This window comes from Amyelois transitella, chromosome 4 (assembly GCF_032362555.1).
Source record: "Amyelois transitella isolate CPQ chromosome 4, ilAmyTran1.1, whole genome shotgun sequence".
Taxonomy (NCBI): domain Eukaryota; kingdom Metazoa; phylum Arthropoda; class Insecta; order Lepidoptera; family Pyralidae; genus Amyelois; species Amyelois transitella.
Genome location: NC_083507.1, coordinates 426,542 through 442,839, shown reverse-complemented (window position 1 = coordinate 442,839; position 16,298 = coordinate 426,542). Strand labels below are relative to the sequence as shown.

At 40.5% G+C, this 16,298-nt stretch overlaps 1 protein-coding gene across 1 annotated transcript in view; it reads right to left on the bottom strand.

The window, feature by feature from the left end:
* Positions 1–16,298, bottom strand: part of LOC106132935 (protein crumbs) — a 73,282-nt gene that overhangs the window by 40,753 nt on the left and 16,231 nt on the right. The window contains exons 3-13 of the mRNA XM_060954684.1: positions 11,306–11,517; positions 10,375–10,564; positions 10,056–10,152; positions 9,563–9,714; positions 9,134–9,253; positions 8,764–8,886; positions 8,410–8,552; positions 7,375–7,606; positions 6,658–6,729; positions 6,128–6,256; positions 4,390–4,505 (exon numbers count right to left, since the gene is read on the bottom strand). Of these exons, the coding sequence (XP_060810667.1) occupies positions 4,390–4,505; positions 6,128–6,256; positions 6,658–6,729; positions 7,375–7,606; positions 8,410–8,552; positions 8,764–8,886; positions 9,134–9,253; positions 9,563–9,714; positions 10,056–10,152; positions 10,375–10,564; positions 11,306–11,517 (1,586 nt within the window). The remainder of the gene's footprint in view (positions 1–4,389; positions 4,506–6,127; positions 6,257–6,657; positions 6,730–7,374; positions 7,607–8,409; positions 8,553–8,763; positions 8,887–9,133; positions 9,254–9,562; positions 9,715–10,055; positions 10,153–10,374; positions 10,565–11,305; positions 11,518–16,298) is intronic.

Sequence of the window (16,298 nt, the reverse complement as noted above, 5' to 3'; positions counted from 1 at the left end):
TCTTATGTCACTGTCATTGACGCTTAATTGCCGCCTTTTGTGCTGTAAGGCGAGTAATGTTATTTTGTGATTTACAAGATATACGTGTTTTAATTGATAGTTCTCACAATTACGAAAACACAATCAATTAAGCTAAGACAATGATTGAATGTTTTTATACATACATATAGTCACGTCTTCAGGGGAAGATAGAGCCAACAGTATTGAAAAGACTGATAGGCCACGTTCAGCTTTTGGGCTTGAATATAGAATTGAGATTCAAAAAGGTTGCTAGCCCATCGCCTAAAAGAGAAATCCCCAGTTTATATCCCTTAGTCTCCTTTTACGACATCCATGGGAAAGAGAAGGAGTGGACCTATGGAACCACACTGCACAATGCACTTATATGCTCGAACAAATATGAGAATTAAAAAAAAACTACAAATTAATTCAAAAAGCTTAAACTGTAAAAGACGTGCATAAAAATCATAATGAAACAAAATTCAAACAAATACAAAAATCTACAAGTCAAGCTGCAATACACAAGGAAAGCGCACAAATCTAGTTTCAAGTACTCACCGCATTCAGTTATTTCACGAGTCAATTTGCCACCGTCTCAAGACTATGATATCTGATTATAAATCAATTCTAGAGAGATAAAGGACTACTCTCTCTCTGACCTTTCTGGAGCTGAGCCGGGGGTAAGACCTTGCCGTTGGATCTCCCGTCTGATCTCCGCAACCTTGGGCAAGTATCCTCACGATGTTTTCCCTCACCGTAAGAGCATCGGATAGTAATCAAACTAATGTACGTACATACATACATACATACATACATAAAATCACGCCTCTTTCCCGGAGGGGTAGGCAGAGACTACCTCTTTCCACTTGCCACGATCTCTGCATACTTCTTTCGCTTCGTCCACATTCATAACTCTCTTCATACAAGCTCGGCGGTTTCGGGTACTTTTGACCTGACCCTTTACCAGGACGTCCTTAATTTGATCAAGATACGTTCGTCTAGGTCTTCCCACTCCGACCTTTCCCTCCACACTCTCCTTGTATATCTGCTTAGTCAACCTGCTTTCATTCATCCTCTCCACATGACCGAACCATCTTAACATACCCTTTTCTATTCCTGTAACTACATCTTCTTTCACATCACAACATTCCCTTATCACGCTGTTCCTTATCCTGTCACTCAATTTCACACCCATCATACTCCTTAACGCTCTCATTTCCACTGCATTTATTCTGCTTTCATGCTTCTTTTGCCATACCCAACTTTCACTCCCATACATTAATGTCGGGACCAACACGCCCCTGTGCACAGCCAGTCGAGCCTTTTTGGATAGTTTCTGACTGCTCATAAAGGCATGCAAAGCTCCATTCACCATGTTCCCCGCGTTCACTCTCCTTTCAATATCACTATCATACTTGCCATCTGATGTAAACTTTGATCCTAGATATACAAACTCTTTCACTTGCTCCACTTTTTCTCCTCCAATCAAAATATTACATGCTGTCATTTCTTTCTCCATTTCAAAAACCAGTGTTTTAGTTTTACTTACGTTCACTTTCATTCCTTTCTCTTTTAAAGCTTCGTGCATACAGTTTACCATCTCCTGTAACTCCTCCGCTGATGACGCCAGTATAACCTGATCGTCGGCATAGAGCAGACATTTGACGAGTAACTCATTCATCCTTAATCCACTTTTAGACTCTTTCAAATCTGTCAAACAGCTATCCATAAATAGGTTGAACAGCCACGGTGACGCAACACATCCTTGCCTAACGCCTTTCTCAATCTTAAACCACTCAGTGTGCGCTCCGTTTATCCTGACACAAGCACTCGAATCCTCATATAAGGATTTCAGTGCTCGTATTAAGAGACTGCTCACCCCATGCATAGTAAGTGCTGACCACAATTCATTCCTCTCAACTCTGTCATAGGCCTTTTCCAGATCTACGAATATGCAATAGACTTTTTGACTCTTGGCCAAAAACTTTTCGGCTATGCACCGCAAGGAAAAGACCTGATCAGTACATCCCATTCCCTTTCGAAATCCCGCTTGAGCATCCCATATTTTGTCATCAGTTTCATTCCTGACTCTATTAATCAATACCTTAGCATACAATTTGCCGACGACGCTAAGCAGGCTTATACCACAATAATTTTTGCAGTCCAGCTGTGACCCTTTTCCTTTGTAAAGTGGCACGATAACAGCCTTACACCAATCTTTTGGTACTCGGCCGCTTCTCCAACACAAATTGAAAAGGCAGTACAACTGACTAGCTACTACGCCTTTTCCTGCTTTAAGCATCTCGACCGACACTCTATCACACCCAGCAGCCTTTCCCGCTTTCATACTCTTAAGTGCTTCCACAATTTCGAACATTTCAATTTCGCCTTCCATCTCATTCTCTTTTTCTTCGCTATAGCAGAAATCTTTCTTATTTCCTTCCTTTTTTTCAAATAAACTTTCAAAATAGTCCTTCCATATCTTTAGTACACATTCTTCTCCTTTCACAACGCTACCATCCTGGCATCTGATCCTAGTCAGCTCTCTGGTTATAGTATTTCCTCGGGCTGACCTTACGGATTTCCAGAATACTTTCAGATTTGACTGAAAGTCTTCTGATAGCCTTTTATCAAAATCCTCTTTATACTCTTCTTTCTTTCTAATCACAGCTTTCTTAACCAAATCTTTCATTTTCTTATATTCCTTACGTGCTTCATTCACATCTTCATCTATAACCTCTGGCATTCTTAAGTTAGCTTTTGCTGCTAACAAATCCAGCCATGCTTTCTTCTTTAATCGCACCAGTTCTTGCACATCTTTACTCATCCACGCATTTTTGTGATTTTTTCCTTTCCTTCTTCTACTTACACCACACACTTCAACAGCTACTTTCACAATTCTTTCTTTAAATTCCTTCCATCCATCTTCAATATCGCTCATTTCCTCTAAATCTTCAAATTCATCCTTCAGTCTATTAATATACTTCTTACCTACATCCATATCTTGCAAATTTTCTACTTTTACTCTTTCCAAAGCGCTGGTTTGCTCCCTTACCCTGTGCCGCCAGCGATTGAAGATACCCCTTATCCGGGATATCACCAGTAAATGGTCCGAGTCAATGCCAGCACCGCGATATGCACGGGTATCCAGCACTTTGTTCTTCAATCTTTCATCTACAATCACAAAGTCTATCATACTTTTTAAAATACCTTCCACTCTTGTGTAGGTGTGGATCTCTTTATGTTGAAACATTGAGTTCGACACAAAAAGATCCCACTCTAGACAAATTTCTAATACACTTCTTCCATTATCATTCACCTTTTCGTCACCAAACGCACCAAGCACCTTTTCATATCCATCACGCTTTACACCCACCCATCCATTAAAATCACCTAACATAATAATCTTCTCATTTGGCTTGGTAACTTTCAATACTTCTCTTACACTATTCCAGAACTCCTCGTTTTCGCTTTTTGCTGATGTTGTACCCCTCGAACCCACATCCCAAGGTGCATAAACACCTAGAACGAAGATCCGAGTGATTCCAACTTTCAGCCTAATCCATAGAAGACGAGGGCTGACACACTCATACTCATTCACGCACTCAGCCATTCGTGCAGAAAGAATTAGACCGACCCCTTGACAGCCTCGGCTGGTACTGGAAATTCCAGACCAATACGCCGTGTAAGGGCCGTGCTGCGTCGCGTCGCATCCTTTCCGCTTCGTTTCATTCACGCACAACACATCCAAACGTCTTTCATCCATCATCTGGCATACTTCCTCAATCTTATCCTTCATTCCTCCTCTTACATTCATCGTCGCAAAGCGGCTTTCAGCAGACCGCATACCGCTCCCGCCGGGAACGAGACGTGATGGGGTGCGGACACCATCGCCGCCATTTCTATGCTTTTTAAGGTTCATAATGCGATTCCCACGAGACGCTAGGGAAAAATTTTGTCCGCCCCAGCAGAGCCCCGCATGCCAGGGTAAGGCTAGCCATTACCTGGGGGTCGCCCAACCCCATGGCGGAAGTGGCACGCTCGAGACTAGGCTCGCCCCTAGCCATGCATCCATCGGCGCGGCAGACCTTAGATTGGCAGGGATTTACATTAAAGAGGAATCCCAAGTCTATCCCTTAGTCGGCTCTTACGACATCCGTGGGCAAGAGATGGAGTGGTCCTATTCTTTTGTAATGGTGCCGGGAACCACACGGGACCATTACAAAATGTACGTACATAACTTCAAAAATAGTCATTGGTACATGGTTGGTATTCGAACCGGTGCCTTTAAGCACATTCTTACCGATTCCACCGCCGACGTCCTTACTTAACCTCAAGTGCTCTCCCCCCAGAGGAAGCCAGAGACCGGATTTATCAACACATAGTTACCGTGTCCTGGCAGCTGGCGGCGTGGAGACAGGGCGAGGCGGAGCACCTCTCGGGCGGCGCCTTCAGCTCGGACAGCAGCGCCTTGCCCGCGGCGCCCGCCTGCTCGCAGTACACGCCTGCGCACGCACACACACACGCACATTGACAGCGCACGCGCACACACTGATTGTTGGTGTGTAGCAAAACGAGACTGAAGGCTGATTTGCAATAGTCAAATTGGGATTCATACTTTCTTAGTTAGGCCTCATGTTAGGCTAATAATCTTTTATAGATAAGAAACTATATCGATTTGGCGTATTATTTATTAATATAACAGCCACTTTGGCCTGGGTCTTAGATGTTCATCTATATCTTATATATAAAATTCTCGTGTCACAATGTTCGTTCCCGTACTCCTCATGAAATTTTATGAGCATTTTGAGTAGGTCGGCCAACATCTATTTCTCATATCCCTTAGTGATAACCCTTAACTATTTTTTAACTAGAAGGTATTTCAAAAAAATTATATGGCAAAACAACGTTTGCCGGGACAGCTAGTAAGTATTTTAAAATATAGTATCGTTTAGTTAGTATCTCGTGACAAGTGTCGAACTTACTTCGAGGCTAACTCAATCTGTGTAATCTGTCCCATATATATTTATCCGTGATAAAAAGTCTCAATCAGTTATGTGTGATGTACACTAACATTGAAGCTTACATCGACCCTCGCCTTCACATACACATGCACAGAGCAAATGACATCAATATGAACATCGCACTTGACAATACTAGAGATGAGTAAAAAAAAAAGAGATATTTAATAATCATGCGCAAGATGTTAATTAACTTTGACGGTAGTAATATAAAAACATGTTTATTTTTTATAAATGATGAAGTTTTTCACTCTATCACATCAAAATCTTATGGACGCCATATATTTAGGCAAACTAAAAATAATTTAATAAAATTTTACTTACAAGCAAGTTACGGTAATTTGGCAAAAAAAATTACTGAAAGACATGCTTCATAAACATAGGCATTAACAACAATGATTTGAAAAAACGGCAAAATTACTCCCTTGCAGGGTAGCCAGAGACAACAGTCTTTTCAAGACTGATGGTCCACGCTCAGCTGTAAGGCTTAATGATAGAATTGAAACCTAAATAGTCACAGATCGCTAGCCCATCGCCTAAAAAAAAGAATCCCACGCATCTTAGTCGCCTTTAACAACAACCACATAACAGAAATGGTTTACAAATTTCCTTTTTTCTATTGGTGCCGAGAACCGCACGGCACAAAAATTTAAATAAATACATACATACATACATAAAATCACGCCTCTTTGCCGGAGGAGTAGGCAGAGACCAGTACCTCTTTCCACTTGCCACAATAAATACACACACACACATATATATATATATATATATATATATATATATATATATATATATATATATATATATATATATATATATATATATATATATATATATATATATATATATATATATATATATAATATATATATTAGAGGCCGCCCGCGACTTCGTCCGCATGGAAACCCTATCAATCCCGCGGGAACTCTGGGATAAAAAGTAGCCTATGTGTTATTCTGGGTCTTCAGCTACCTACATACCAAATTTCATGGTAATCGGTTCAGTAGTTTTTGCGTGAAAGAGTAACAAACATCCATACATCCATACAAACTTTCGCCTTTATAATAGTAGTAGGATAGGATATATATATATAAACAACATACCTCTATACCCGGCTGGACAACTGCAGTTGAATCCGTCCGGCAGCTGCGTGCAGACGCCGCCGTTGGCGCACACGCCCGCCTCGCACGCCGCCTCCGCCGCGCTGCAGTTGGGGGCGGAGCCCGGGGCGCCTGTCGGGGGGCACGGTTTAACTGGAGGCTCGACCGTACAACTCTAACATTAAGCCAAACAGCTGAACGCGGCCTAAGAGGACTATTCGAGAGTGTTGGCTCTGTCTACCCCGCTAGGGATATAGACGTGATTAGATGTATGTATTTATTGGCCACACACACAAAGCAAACCTGTCTAATGAGGGCACTAGTTCACAATTTGCATTCGTCTGCAGTGTAGTTTGTTCCGCCGCTTCTGAAGCTACATACGCGCTTTGGAAGCGGTAGTAGTTATAATTAGATTTAAGTGATGTGACGTCAATAAGTGATACCTTGTATCCAATTTTGAAAATAAATCTATTCTATTCTATCAAGTTTAAGAAAATCTCAGTTTAAGCGATTTATATATTAAATTTATTTACCGTAATATCCGTGGTCGCACACGCAGACGGCCTGTTTGGACGCCATGATGCCCGTCACCGTGGTGGGGATGTCTAAAATTATTGAAGTATTGTAACAAGGTGTTAATGTTACATTTCAGGGTTGTCAATTAATCAAGGTTCAATGCTGACATTTTGTAAAAAAATTTGAACATTTAATACCATGGAAACAATTAAGAATTGAATTGAAATAAAAGTATCGAGTATAAATATTGACCTTTTTTATGATGAGAATCGAACTTTTTCTTATTGGCCTGGATCTTGGATATTTATTTATATAAATATTTATTAGAAAATAGTTAGTATCACCTTATGCAAGTCTCGATTTTACTTCGAGGTTAACTCAATCTGTGTAGCTATATATGTGTGTATATTTATTTTTCTTCATTCTCCTGTCGTTATAATCTCATCTCATGGACGAGAGCCCACTATGGGTACCACTAACCCTGTATTGGGCGAGTCAAGTTTTCACACGAAGCGACTGTCATCCAAATTCCACAATTTTGCAAGAGAACCCTACCCATACTGGATCATATTTATACAACTAATTGTGTCAACGTGAACAGAGTTATGAAGGGGAAAGAGGTAGTCTCTGAGGGGAGAGGGATCTCCGGGAATGAGGCGTGATTTTAAGTACATATGTATGTATGTATATATGTGTCAACGCTCCGGTTTCCCCGTCGCTGCAAGAGCACGTACCCGGATGCAGGTCCTTATAGTGCGCACAGTGCGAGCGCGGCGGGCACGGCGCGTCGCAGGCCGGCGGGGCGGCGGGCGGCGCGGCGGGCGCGGCGGCGGGCGGGGCGGCGAGCGGCGCGGCGCACAGCGGCGGCGCCCAGCCGCGCGCGCACACGCAGCGGAAGCCGCCGCCCGCGCCCTCCTCCACGCACGCGCCGCCCGCGCCGCACGGGCCCGACGCGCACGCCGACATCTGACCGGCCGACGGAAACATTACAGTTACACCACAAACACCGGGAAACAATTAATAAAAGCGACTCAGGGAAAGACTTATAAACTTGGGATTCTTCTTATAGGCGGTAGGCTAGCAACCCTATCCCTATATTAAAAGTAAAAATAAAAAGAATTTATTCATAAAACACCATAACAAAAAGACAAAATAAAACAAATATTATGTACAAAAAAAAACATGTAGTATCACCATACTACATGTTTTTTCTCCCGAAAATACCCTCTCAGCATAATGCTGTAAAGCCTATCCCTTAATCGCTTTTTACAACATCTACGAGAACAAAATGGAGTGGTCCTTTTTTTTATTGGTACCGAAAACCGTACGGCAACACGATACAAATAAAGTAATATACAGCTTGTTACGAAATGTAGGTACACGCCACAAATCACAAGAAAAAAAATAAAATTAGGGGCGCTATCAATCAAAACAAGCGAACAACCTAAATCGCGCAAGCAAAGATTTCACGGATTTGAGCTATATATATATATATATACAATACAACCTCCGACACAACATCGTCTGTCGCGCGGTTCCCCAGGCGTCACAGCAGCCTGACGGAAGATCTTCCCTTTGGTGGCAGTCGAGCCGAATCATCGCTCCCGCCACATTGACAATTATAGCATTGTTTTATCACATGGACAACACAATAAAACGGTGATGCGCGTATACTATTTATCGGTTCACAGTCTTCTTCCTCCTGGCTTCAGTCCCGGTCGCTATCTCACCACTGTGTTGCTATCTCTCTCACACACACACACACTCACCCTATGACAGTGCTCGCCGGTGTAGCCGGGCTGGCAGGCGCACACGTAGCCGCCGTACGTGTCGTAGCAGGCGCCGTGCCCGCAGATGGCGCGCTCGTTCTCGCACTCGTTAATGTTCGTCTCGCAGCGGGCGCCCGTGTAGCCTGTACAGAGTTTAGAATAGAATAGAACGGATCTATTTTCTAAATTGAACAATAGGTATCACTTATTGACGTCACATTACTTATATCTAATTATAACTATTACCGCTTCCAGAGCGAAGAAGACGAAATGATTCACTTGGCACTAGCAATAGCTGTGATTCTTGCATCACTAAGTTGCTTTCGACAGAACTAAATTCAAAATAATAATTACCAGTGTTGGAACAGTCGCAGGTGTAGTTATTGACGGCGTCCACGCATCGTCCGCCGTGCAGACACGCAGTCTCAGCAGTCGCACATTCATCGATGTCGATCTCACAGTTACGTCCGGTGTAACCTGTGGTAATTGTAACAATAAACGGTATAAACAACAGAGGGCCGAAGTGACTGCCCTGAGAAACACCATGTATAAACTGTTATAGGGGTTAGGTTTCAAAGCCGAAGTTGATCAAATGAAGGTGATATAGCTCGTAATGTTTTTACGAATACAATGAGTAGCAAAGCCAATCAAATTTGATCTACTATCTAGTATTGTGTTACATTTCTACATTATCAGAAGCTTCCGTAAAGTTTATTATACTTACCAGGCACGCAAGCGCAGACATAGGAGTCTGCCCCGGGCGGCACGCTGCAGCTTCCGTTGTTGCGGCATGGACCCGCCACGCAGACAGGGTCCAAGGAAACTTCTAATTCACAATGAGTTCCTGGAAATAAATGTTATATATATATTATTTTGTACATATAGTGACGGGTTTCTTTTGTGACCACGTAATTTATAAAAAGAGTAGGTTTATAAATACATCGTAAGGTCGTAAATGCGAAGTTTTGACTGAATGAGAAACTCCTTCGTTGAAGACAACATTCGTGTTGAAAATATCTACAGATACTTTTTCGACCCAATTCTGGAGTGAATAACAGACTCTGTTCAAGATTCATCCAACCCCCATTGTTTCAAATCGTCACCCGTGAGAATGGCTATGATCTCCAAAACCTATCACATACAGAACACCCACCGTGGTATCTAGGAGTACAGGCGCACGTGTAGTCTCCCCGCGAGTCCAGCAGGCATCGTCCGCCGTGCTGGCAGGGCGCCGACAAACAAGGATCTCCGGCGTCCACCTCGCAGTTGTTGCCCGTGTACCGCGCCGTGCAGTGGCATTCGTATCTGACCATTATAAGATTAAAATATTGAGCTCTTTGGGAAGAAATAACTAGCTCACAATTCTATTATTCTTTAGTTCTTAATTATATCATTGGGGAAACAAAAATATGTACATACATACATAAAATCACGCCTCTTTCCCGGAGGGGTAGGCAGAGACTACCTCTTTCCACTTGCCACGATCTCTGCATATTTCCTTCGCTTCATCCACATTCATAACTCTCTTCATGCAAGCTCGGCGGTTTCGGGTACTTTTGACCTGACCCTTTACCAGGACGTCCTTAATTTGATCAAGATACGTTCAAAAAATAAAAATACTGTATTTAAATTAGATAATGTGTTACCTGTCGTGTCTAGAGATGCAAGTTCCATGTCGCATGCAAGGCTCGTTGTAGCAGTGATCTTTGGGCGGTATTCTTAAAACGTCCTTCCCGTCTTTACCTGTAAAAAATAACATTTTATTGAGTCTTTCATCAATCTGTTAAATAGCCTGTCGAATAACATTAACAATAATTTCATACACATAAACTAAGTAAATTTATAATTAGAGCTAGAACTACTAGCAACAAACCCTGTCGCGCGCGCTGTTGTTGATAAAAATTATATAAAAGAAGATTAAAAAACTTTGGAATGATTTCTAGCGGTTGAGAAGAATGAACTAACATTCGTCAGTGGAGAGAGGGCAGTGGCCGAAGACAACGTTGTGGAACTGCGCGTTGTTGGCGTGGAACTCCAGCTGCGGCCCCTCGTGGATGCAGCCGCTGAACACGTTGCCCACCAGCACTTCTGCCCCGCCGGCCTCCAGCGCGCCGGGAGACAGGAGTTCTGGGTTCCATGTCACGTTGGATATAACCTGAAAAACAAGTACAAAGAATACGATTAACATTTCGAAGTTCGATAGACATTTTTGGGATATATGCCTAACTTTTATTCTAACAATAATCATCATTTTAACTGCAGCTTCCTAACTTGAAGTTAGGTCTAGTCTTACCTAAATTTTAAAACCTTTTTCTAAACATAGACACCTTTTCTGATCTATTCTGTTCCAGTTCTGTTCTAGAACCATATTTTCGGTTTCTATCAACAAGGTACTTTTCTAGTAATATATCACCCACCATATATTTTCTTTATTTTACTGTAATCCATTATTGGAATTACTATACACTTGTTAAATTACTTCAAAAACATTATTATTAACTTATTTGTACCAGCTGTGGTTTGCCTGATTGAGTTGTTTAAAGTCTTTATTTCACACGTCAATTTCAATTAAACCAAAAACATTTGTTCAAACAACTATTCTACTCATTTTACACTAATTATTATTTTTTCTACTACGTCGTAATCTTTGTAGTAAAGGAGAAGGTGTTTTTTTTTTCAAAACAGATTTTCATTATCTCTTCTAGCCATTTTGTTAAACCTCCCTATATAATTCCAAAAAAAAGTATATGTCACTCCCAAATGTATTTTCTATATCTGTGCCAAATTGCGTGAAAATCAGTCCAGTAGTTTTTGAGATTTTTTACTTACGAACATACAAAAATACAAATCTTTTCTCTTTATTATTATGTACTTGGATAATTGAATGACATCCAACCTGAGCATCCTTATCCACTTCGAGCAGCAGCGCGGGCGGGTTGGGGCGGTACCTGAGCGCCACCCAGTGCCACTGGTTGTCCAGGGTCTCCGTGGCCAGCGCCTCCTGCCTGGTGGGCTGCGTGGGTAAGGCCCAAGAGACCACCACTTGCTCGTATAAAGCCGTTACGTGTAGCGTGTACCGCTCGAACCGTTGGGAGAACAGCTCGCCTCCTGTGAACAGCGATATGTGTCAAGAAATGGTCAAAAAAATGGGCCTTTTCAACACGATACTGCTTCTCGACGAAGCACTATAATACGAACAAATAAAATTATCATGTTAAAATCGTATGACGTCCAAACATTTCAGTAAATCACCCGCAAACAATTTACATATTTATTAAAATCATGCTCTGGATGGTACTGAGCAAAAGTTTCAAAAAGGATTTTCACCGCGTTAAAAGAAATCTGAGTGCAATGACTGATGAGGGATGACATTTTAACATATGAATAATATAAATTCATCAATAAATCTACTTATATAAGTTATCAAAAGATCAGTTAAACCTTTCGCGTCTATTAATTTAATTGTTAATTATAAAAAGAAAAAACTTATTAATAGAAATGACATTACATTTCTCATATTTCCACTTACAACGTGAATGACAGTAATTGGTCTAACAGTAGCTGTTGAAGGCGGTAAAGCACTCCATGGAAGGTAAAATTTGGATATGGAAATAAACTGGGGATGATGAAAACTGCACTTTGGTATAACTTTAAATATGCACTGTAATAAACCGCTGAACTTATTAATATAATAGTTTTAAAACAATTTGGTAGGTATGTACTAGATATAACATTCGTATAGATATAATTAGTTCTACATTCATTCATGTTTTTTAATGTAGACAATGTGCAGTCCGATGAAAATGCTGCAGTGTAGTTTGTTCTGCCGCTTCTTTTACACATGCGCTTTGGCAGCGATAATTAGATTTAAGTGATGTGACGTCAATAAGTGATACCTTGTATTCAATTTTGAAAATAAATCTATTCTATTCATTGTAAAAAAGAATCAAATACACTCTTAAAAATTTTCTTTTTCTTTTTTTAGAATTGGCCAGTTATGAAACATTCTGAACGAAAAAGAAAAGAGGTTGCACATTAGAAATTATACTGAACAATAGCCGATGCTACAACAACTGTTACAATACAGCTTGATAATTACAAAAGCCAATCAACTCTACAGCATAACTAACGGATTGTCAAAGAAACATAATTATACTAGCGATTAAATCTAAAGCGGGTCTCATACATACATATATTCACGTCTATATCCCATGCGCGGAAGATAGAGCCACTGATTACTGATTGGCCACGTTCAGCTGTTTGGCTTAATGGTAGAATTGAGATTCAAATAGTGACAGTTTGCTAGCCCGTCGCCTAAAAGAATCTCAAGTTTATAAGCCTATCACTTAGTATGTAATGTATAGTATAGTATGTAATGTACTCCTTTTGTGAACAATAAAGCATTTACTTACTTACTTAGTCGCCTTTTACGACATCCATGGGAAAGAGATGGGGTGGTTCTATTATACTATTGGTGCCGGGCACTACCTCTAACTAACTACATCGAAATTTCTAGAAAATACTAAGGAATCAAAGAAGGTTTCAGAGCTGTTTTTGTTCGAATGTGGGTCAAATAAAAGGAGTGAATGAAAAACCGCTAGCTAATTAGAGTCGAGGACGGACAGTACCTGCCTCTCGGGAGCCCGAGCAAGTTGAATGAGCCGATGATGAGTCAACTATGAAATGAGAGTGAACCGCATGAATATAATGTGAAATGATAACTGACAGTGCAGTGAAGATGATGAAGATTGTATGTGGACAGTTTCTTTTCTAAATAATGAGAGAAAACATTTGGTAGGTACACGAGATATGTTAAATATGTCGTGTAATATTCAACAAGGTGTTATATGGAAACTTGTCAAATCAGTTAACTGAGAAACAATATACCTACATCGCTAATTACATTATAGCAACATTACATATTGATGAATAAAAAACATACAAATAAGTCGATTAAGAATCTTACCCTTGAAATTCGATAAAATTTCTATTGTTCATTATTGATCAATTAAATATTATTTTATTAACAAAAATTGCTATTTGCAGAAAATAAGCTAATTAGACCTAATAGCTGTATGATAATAACTATTAAAACTATATTGCAAACCGTATTTACTGTTAATAAAATTTAATAAAACTGCCAATACGCTACGCTTAAAAGTACACATCAAGTACAAAAATAAACAAAGAAAGGTTCCACGGCCTGCTGACAACAAGCACCTCAGTGTTTGTTATCCGAATTCTCGAGTGTTGTGATGTAAACGGGCAACACCCACGCCGGTTAACCCTCTAGTACTCGTAACGCGATAAATCTCCGCCGACGTCACCGCCCGGGTCAGCGGTCTCGCCGCCGGCGGCATATCGATTGGTATCGCGTGCTCACCGCTCATACATCGACAATTAAGTATATCGGACAAACGCAGGGGGGTAGCCGTCGTCGCCCGCACGAACTAGGTTAGCATTCGATACGGCTGGCTGGGCAGATTTTAAAATACTTTCTGTTATTTTGCTAGTAACTTGGCTAGCACATCGTGCCGCGTGGTTCCCGGCACCAGTACAAAAATGAATAGGACCACTCCATCTCTTTCCCATGGATGTCGTGAGAGGCGACTAAGGAATTGGGCTTACTTAACTTGGGATTCTTCTTTTTAGGCGATGGGCTAGCAACCTGTCGCTATTTGAATCTCAATTCTATCATTAAGCCAAATAGCTGATCGTGGCTTATCAGTCTTTTCAAGACTGTTGGCTCTGTCTACCCCACAAGGGATATAGACGTGACCATATGTATGTATGTATGCAACATCGTGAAATATGGACATTACGTCGCTGCTGATAAACTTGTCACATGATTTAAATGAACTGCAATTTAACTTAGTGCATGCATTATCAGTTTTCTAGAGCGAACCTACTAAAGTTGTTGTCAGCGTTTTCATATTTGGGTCACAAATCCAATAAAATTGCAATGATTCTGTTACGTGCTTTATCATTTATAAGCGCGTAAGAGACATTTGTACATGTCTCATTCAGCTGTTGCAATAGCAACTACAACAATACACATTCATTAGGTGCTGAATAATACGTTTGAATTAAAAAATATTGTATAATTACAACATAATATAAAGCAAAGTACGCTTATATCTTTAAGACTACACAACGGATATTGATGCGGTTTTTTTTAAAATACATAGAGTGATTCAGGAGGAAGGTTTATATGTAGGTATAAATTCTACCCGAGCGAAGACGGGGCGGGTCGCTAGTTAATGATAAAACTATGACAAAAGGGACAATCATGCCGGATGAAGTTGGGGTCACAACCCCCCCCACACATTTATCCAGTGAAGAGGCTTCGATGAGCTACTTAAAATTTGTTATGACAAGTTTAACATATACAATACTTCTAAGACTATACAAGACAATGTACATTCGCACTTTCCACAAGATGACATTAAATAGGACGTATTGCAGGTGAAATAATACGTAGCGAACCCATTTCCCACAGTAATAGATGTAGTGAAGAAAACTTCTCAAGTCCGCTACAAACAGAAGCATACCCTTGGTAAAGGAATTTTGTAGAACATCCAACCAAGAAGAACAAGGCAGTTCGCTTAATGATGCAGGATCCACAGGAGAAAGTACCAAAATAGCCAAACAATTTTCAAATAATTTCCGGTAGTGATCTCTTTTTCGACTATGCAGATGACATTAAAGTCATTTCTTCGTCAATACAATATTATGTGACTAGTTATCTACAATCTGAACTCACAAATCAAGACACTACCTAATCAACTATGGTGTGTAAACAGGAGATTCCTATTCGATGCGCATGACATGACATGACAAATCATTTTGGTTATCCGTAGTTCTGAAAAAAATGCTGACATTGCTGCGTAATGTATGAAGTTGATTGATGTGCCTCCGTCGATGTTTCGCGTTTAATGCTCTCTGAAGAGCTGAGGAAACCTCGAATAATGACCGGGAGTGCAGCAGTTACTGTTTTATTAAATCACTGCCTCGGAGAATAAATGCTAAAGAATGTTTCGAGGGTTGCAGAATGAATTCAAGAGGGCGATACATAATTTGGGAAGGAAAGGGAAATTTTGTGTTGAATCAACTGATAGCGATCAAATTTATTTATAAAAAAATCCATGCTTAGTCTTGCTAGAAAGATGGTCACAGTCTAAAAGAGCGACAGCCTTAAAACAAAATTAATTGTCTACAATGTATTAAATGTGACTCCACAGAAGATAAATAAAACTAGTGATCCCGCGCAGCACGAGACACAATCACAAGACGTCACGTCCGAAACGTCCAATTTGAAGGCCAGCGGGTAAAAGTATTGAATGCGGCCCTTCTATAATTGGAAAAAAATATCAACTTACAACCACGTGACTGAGATTAACATAGATCCAAACATCGACGGAATGAGTCAAGATCACCTTAAGTTATGGTAAAGGATCATATCTTTAGGTGAATACTGGGCTTTGCAAACGTATGGCTTTTTATTAGGGAACAGGGTAATCGCATGTCTTCCTGTGGGTGGATGTAGCAAGATATTACAGAAACACGAACAACCATTGCTTCAATCAAAGTTTCAATGTTACACAAGAAGCTGACCATATGAAGTATTTCACAAATCTTTTTAGGGTAAAGTTATATCATGTCACAAAGAGACTTTAGGATCCTAAAAACAACCAAGCGAAGACTTCAAAATCCCTTAATTATTAGAATTAAGGGATTTTGAGACTCAGTTAAGGCTCAACATCAAAAACAAGGACGTTTCTTAAGTTTGGCATCAAAATTTGCGTCCCGTGAACTTCTTCCAGCACCTCAAGTTACACTACAGTAGGTAATTCATACTATAAAACCGGCACATTATGGCACGGCGGTCG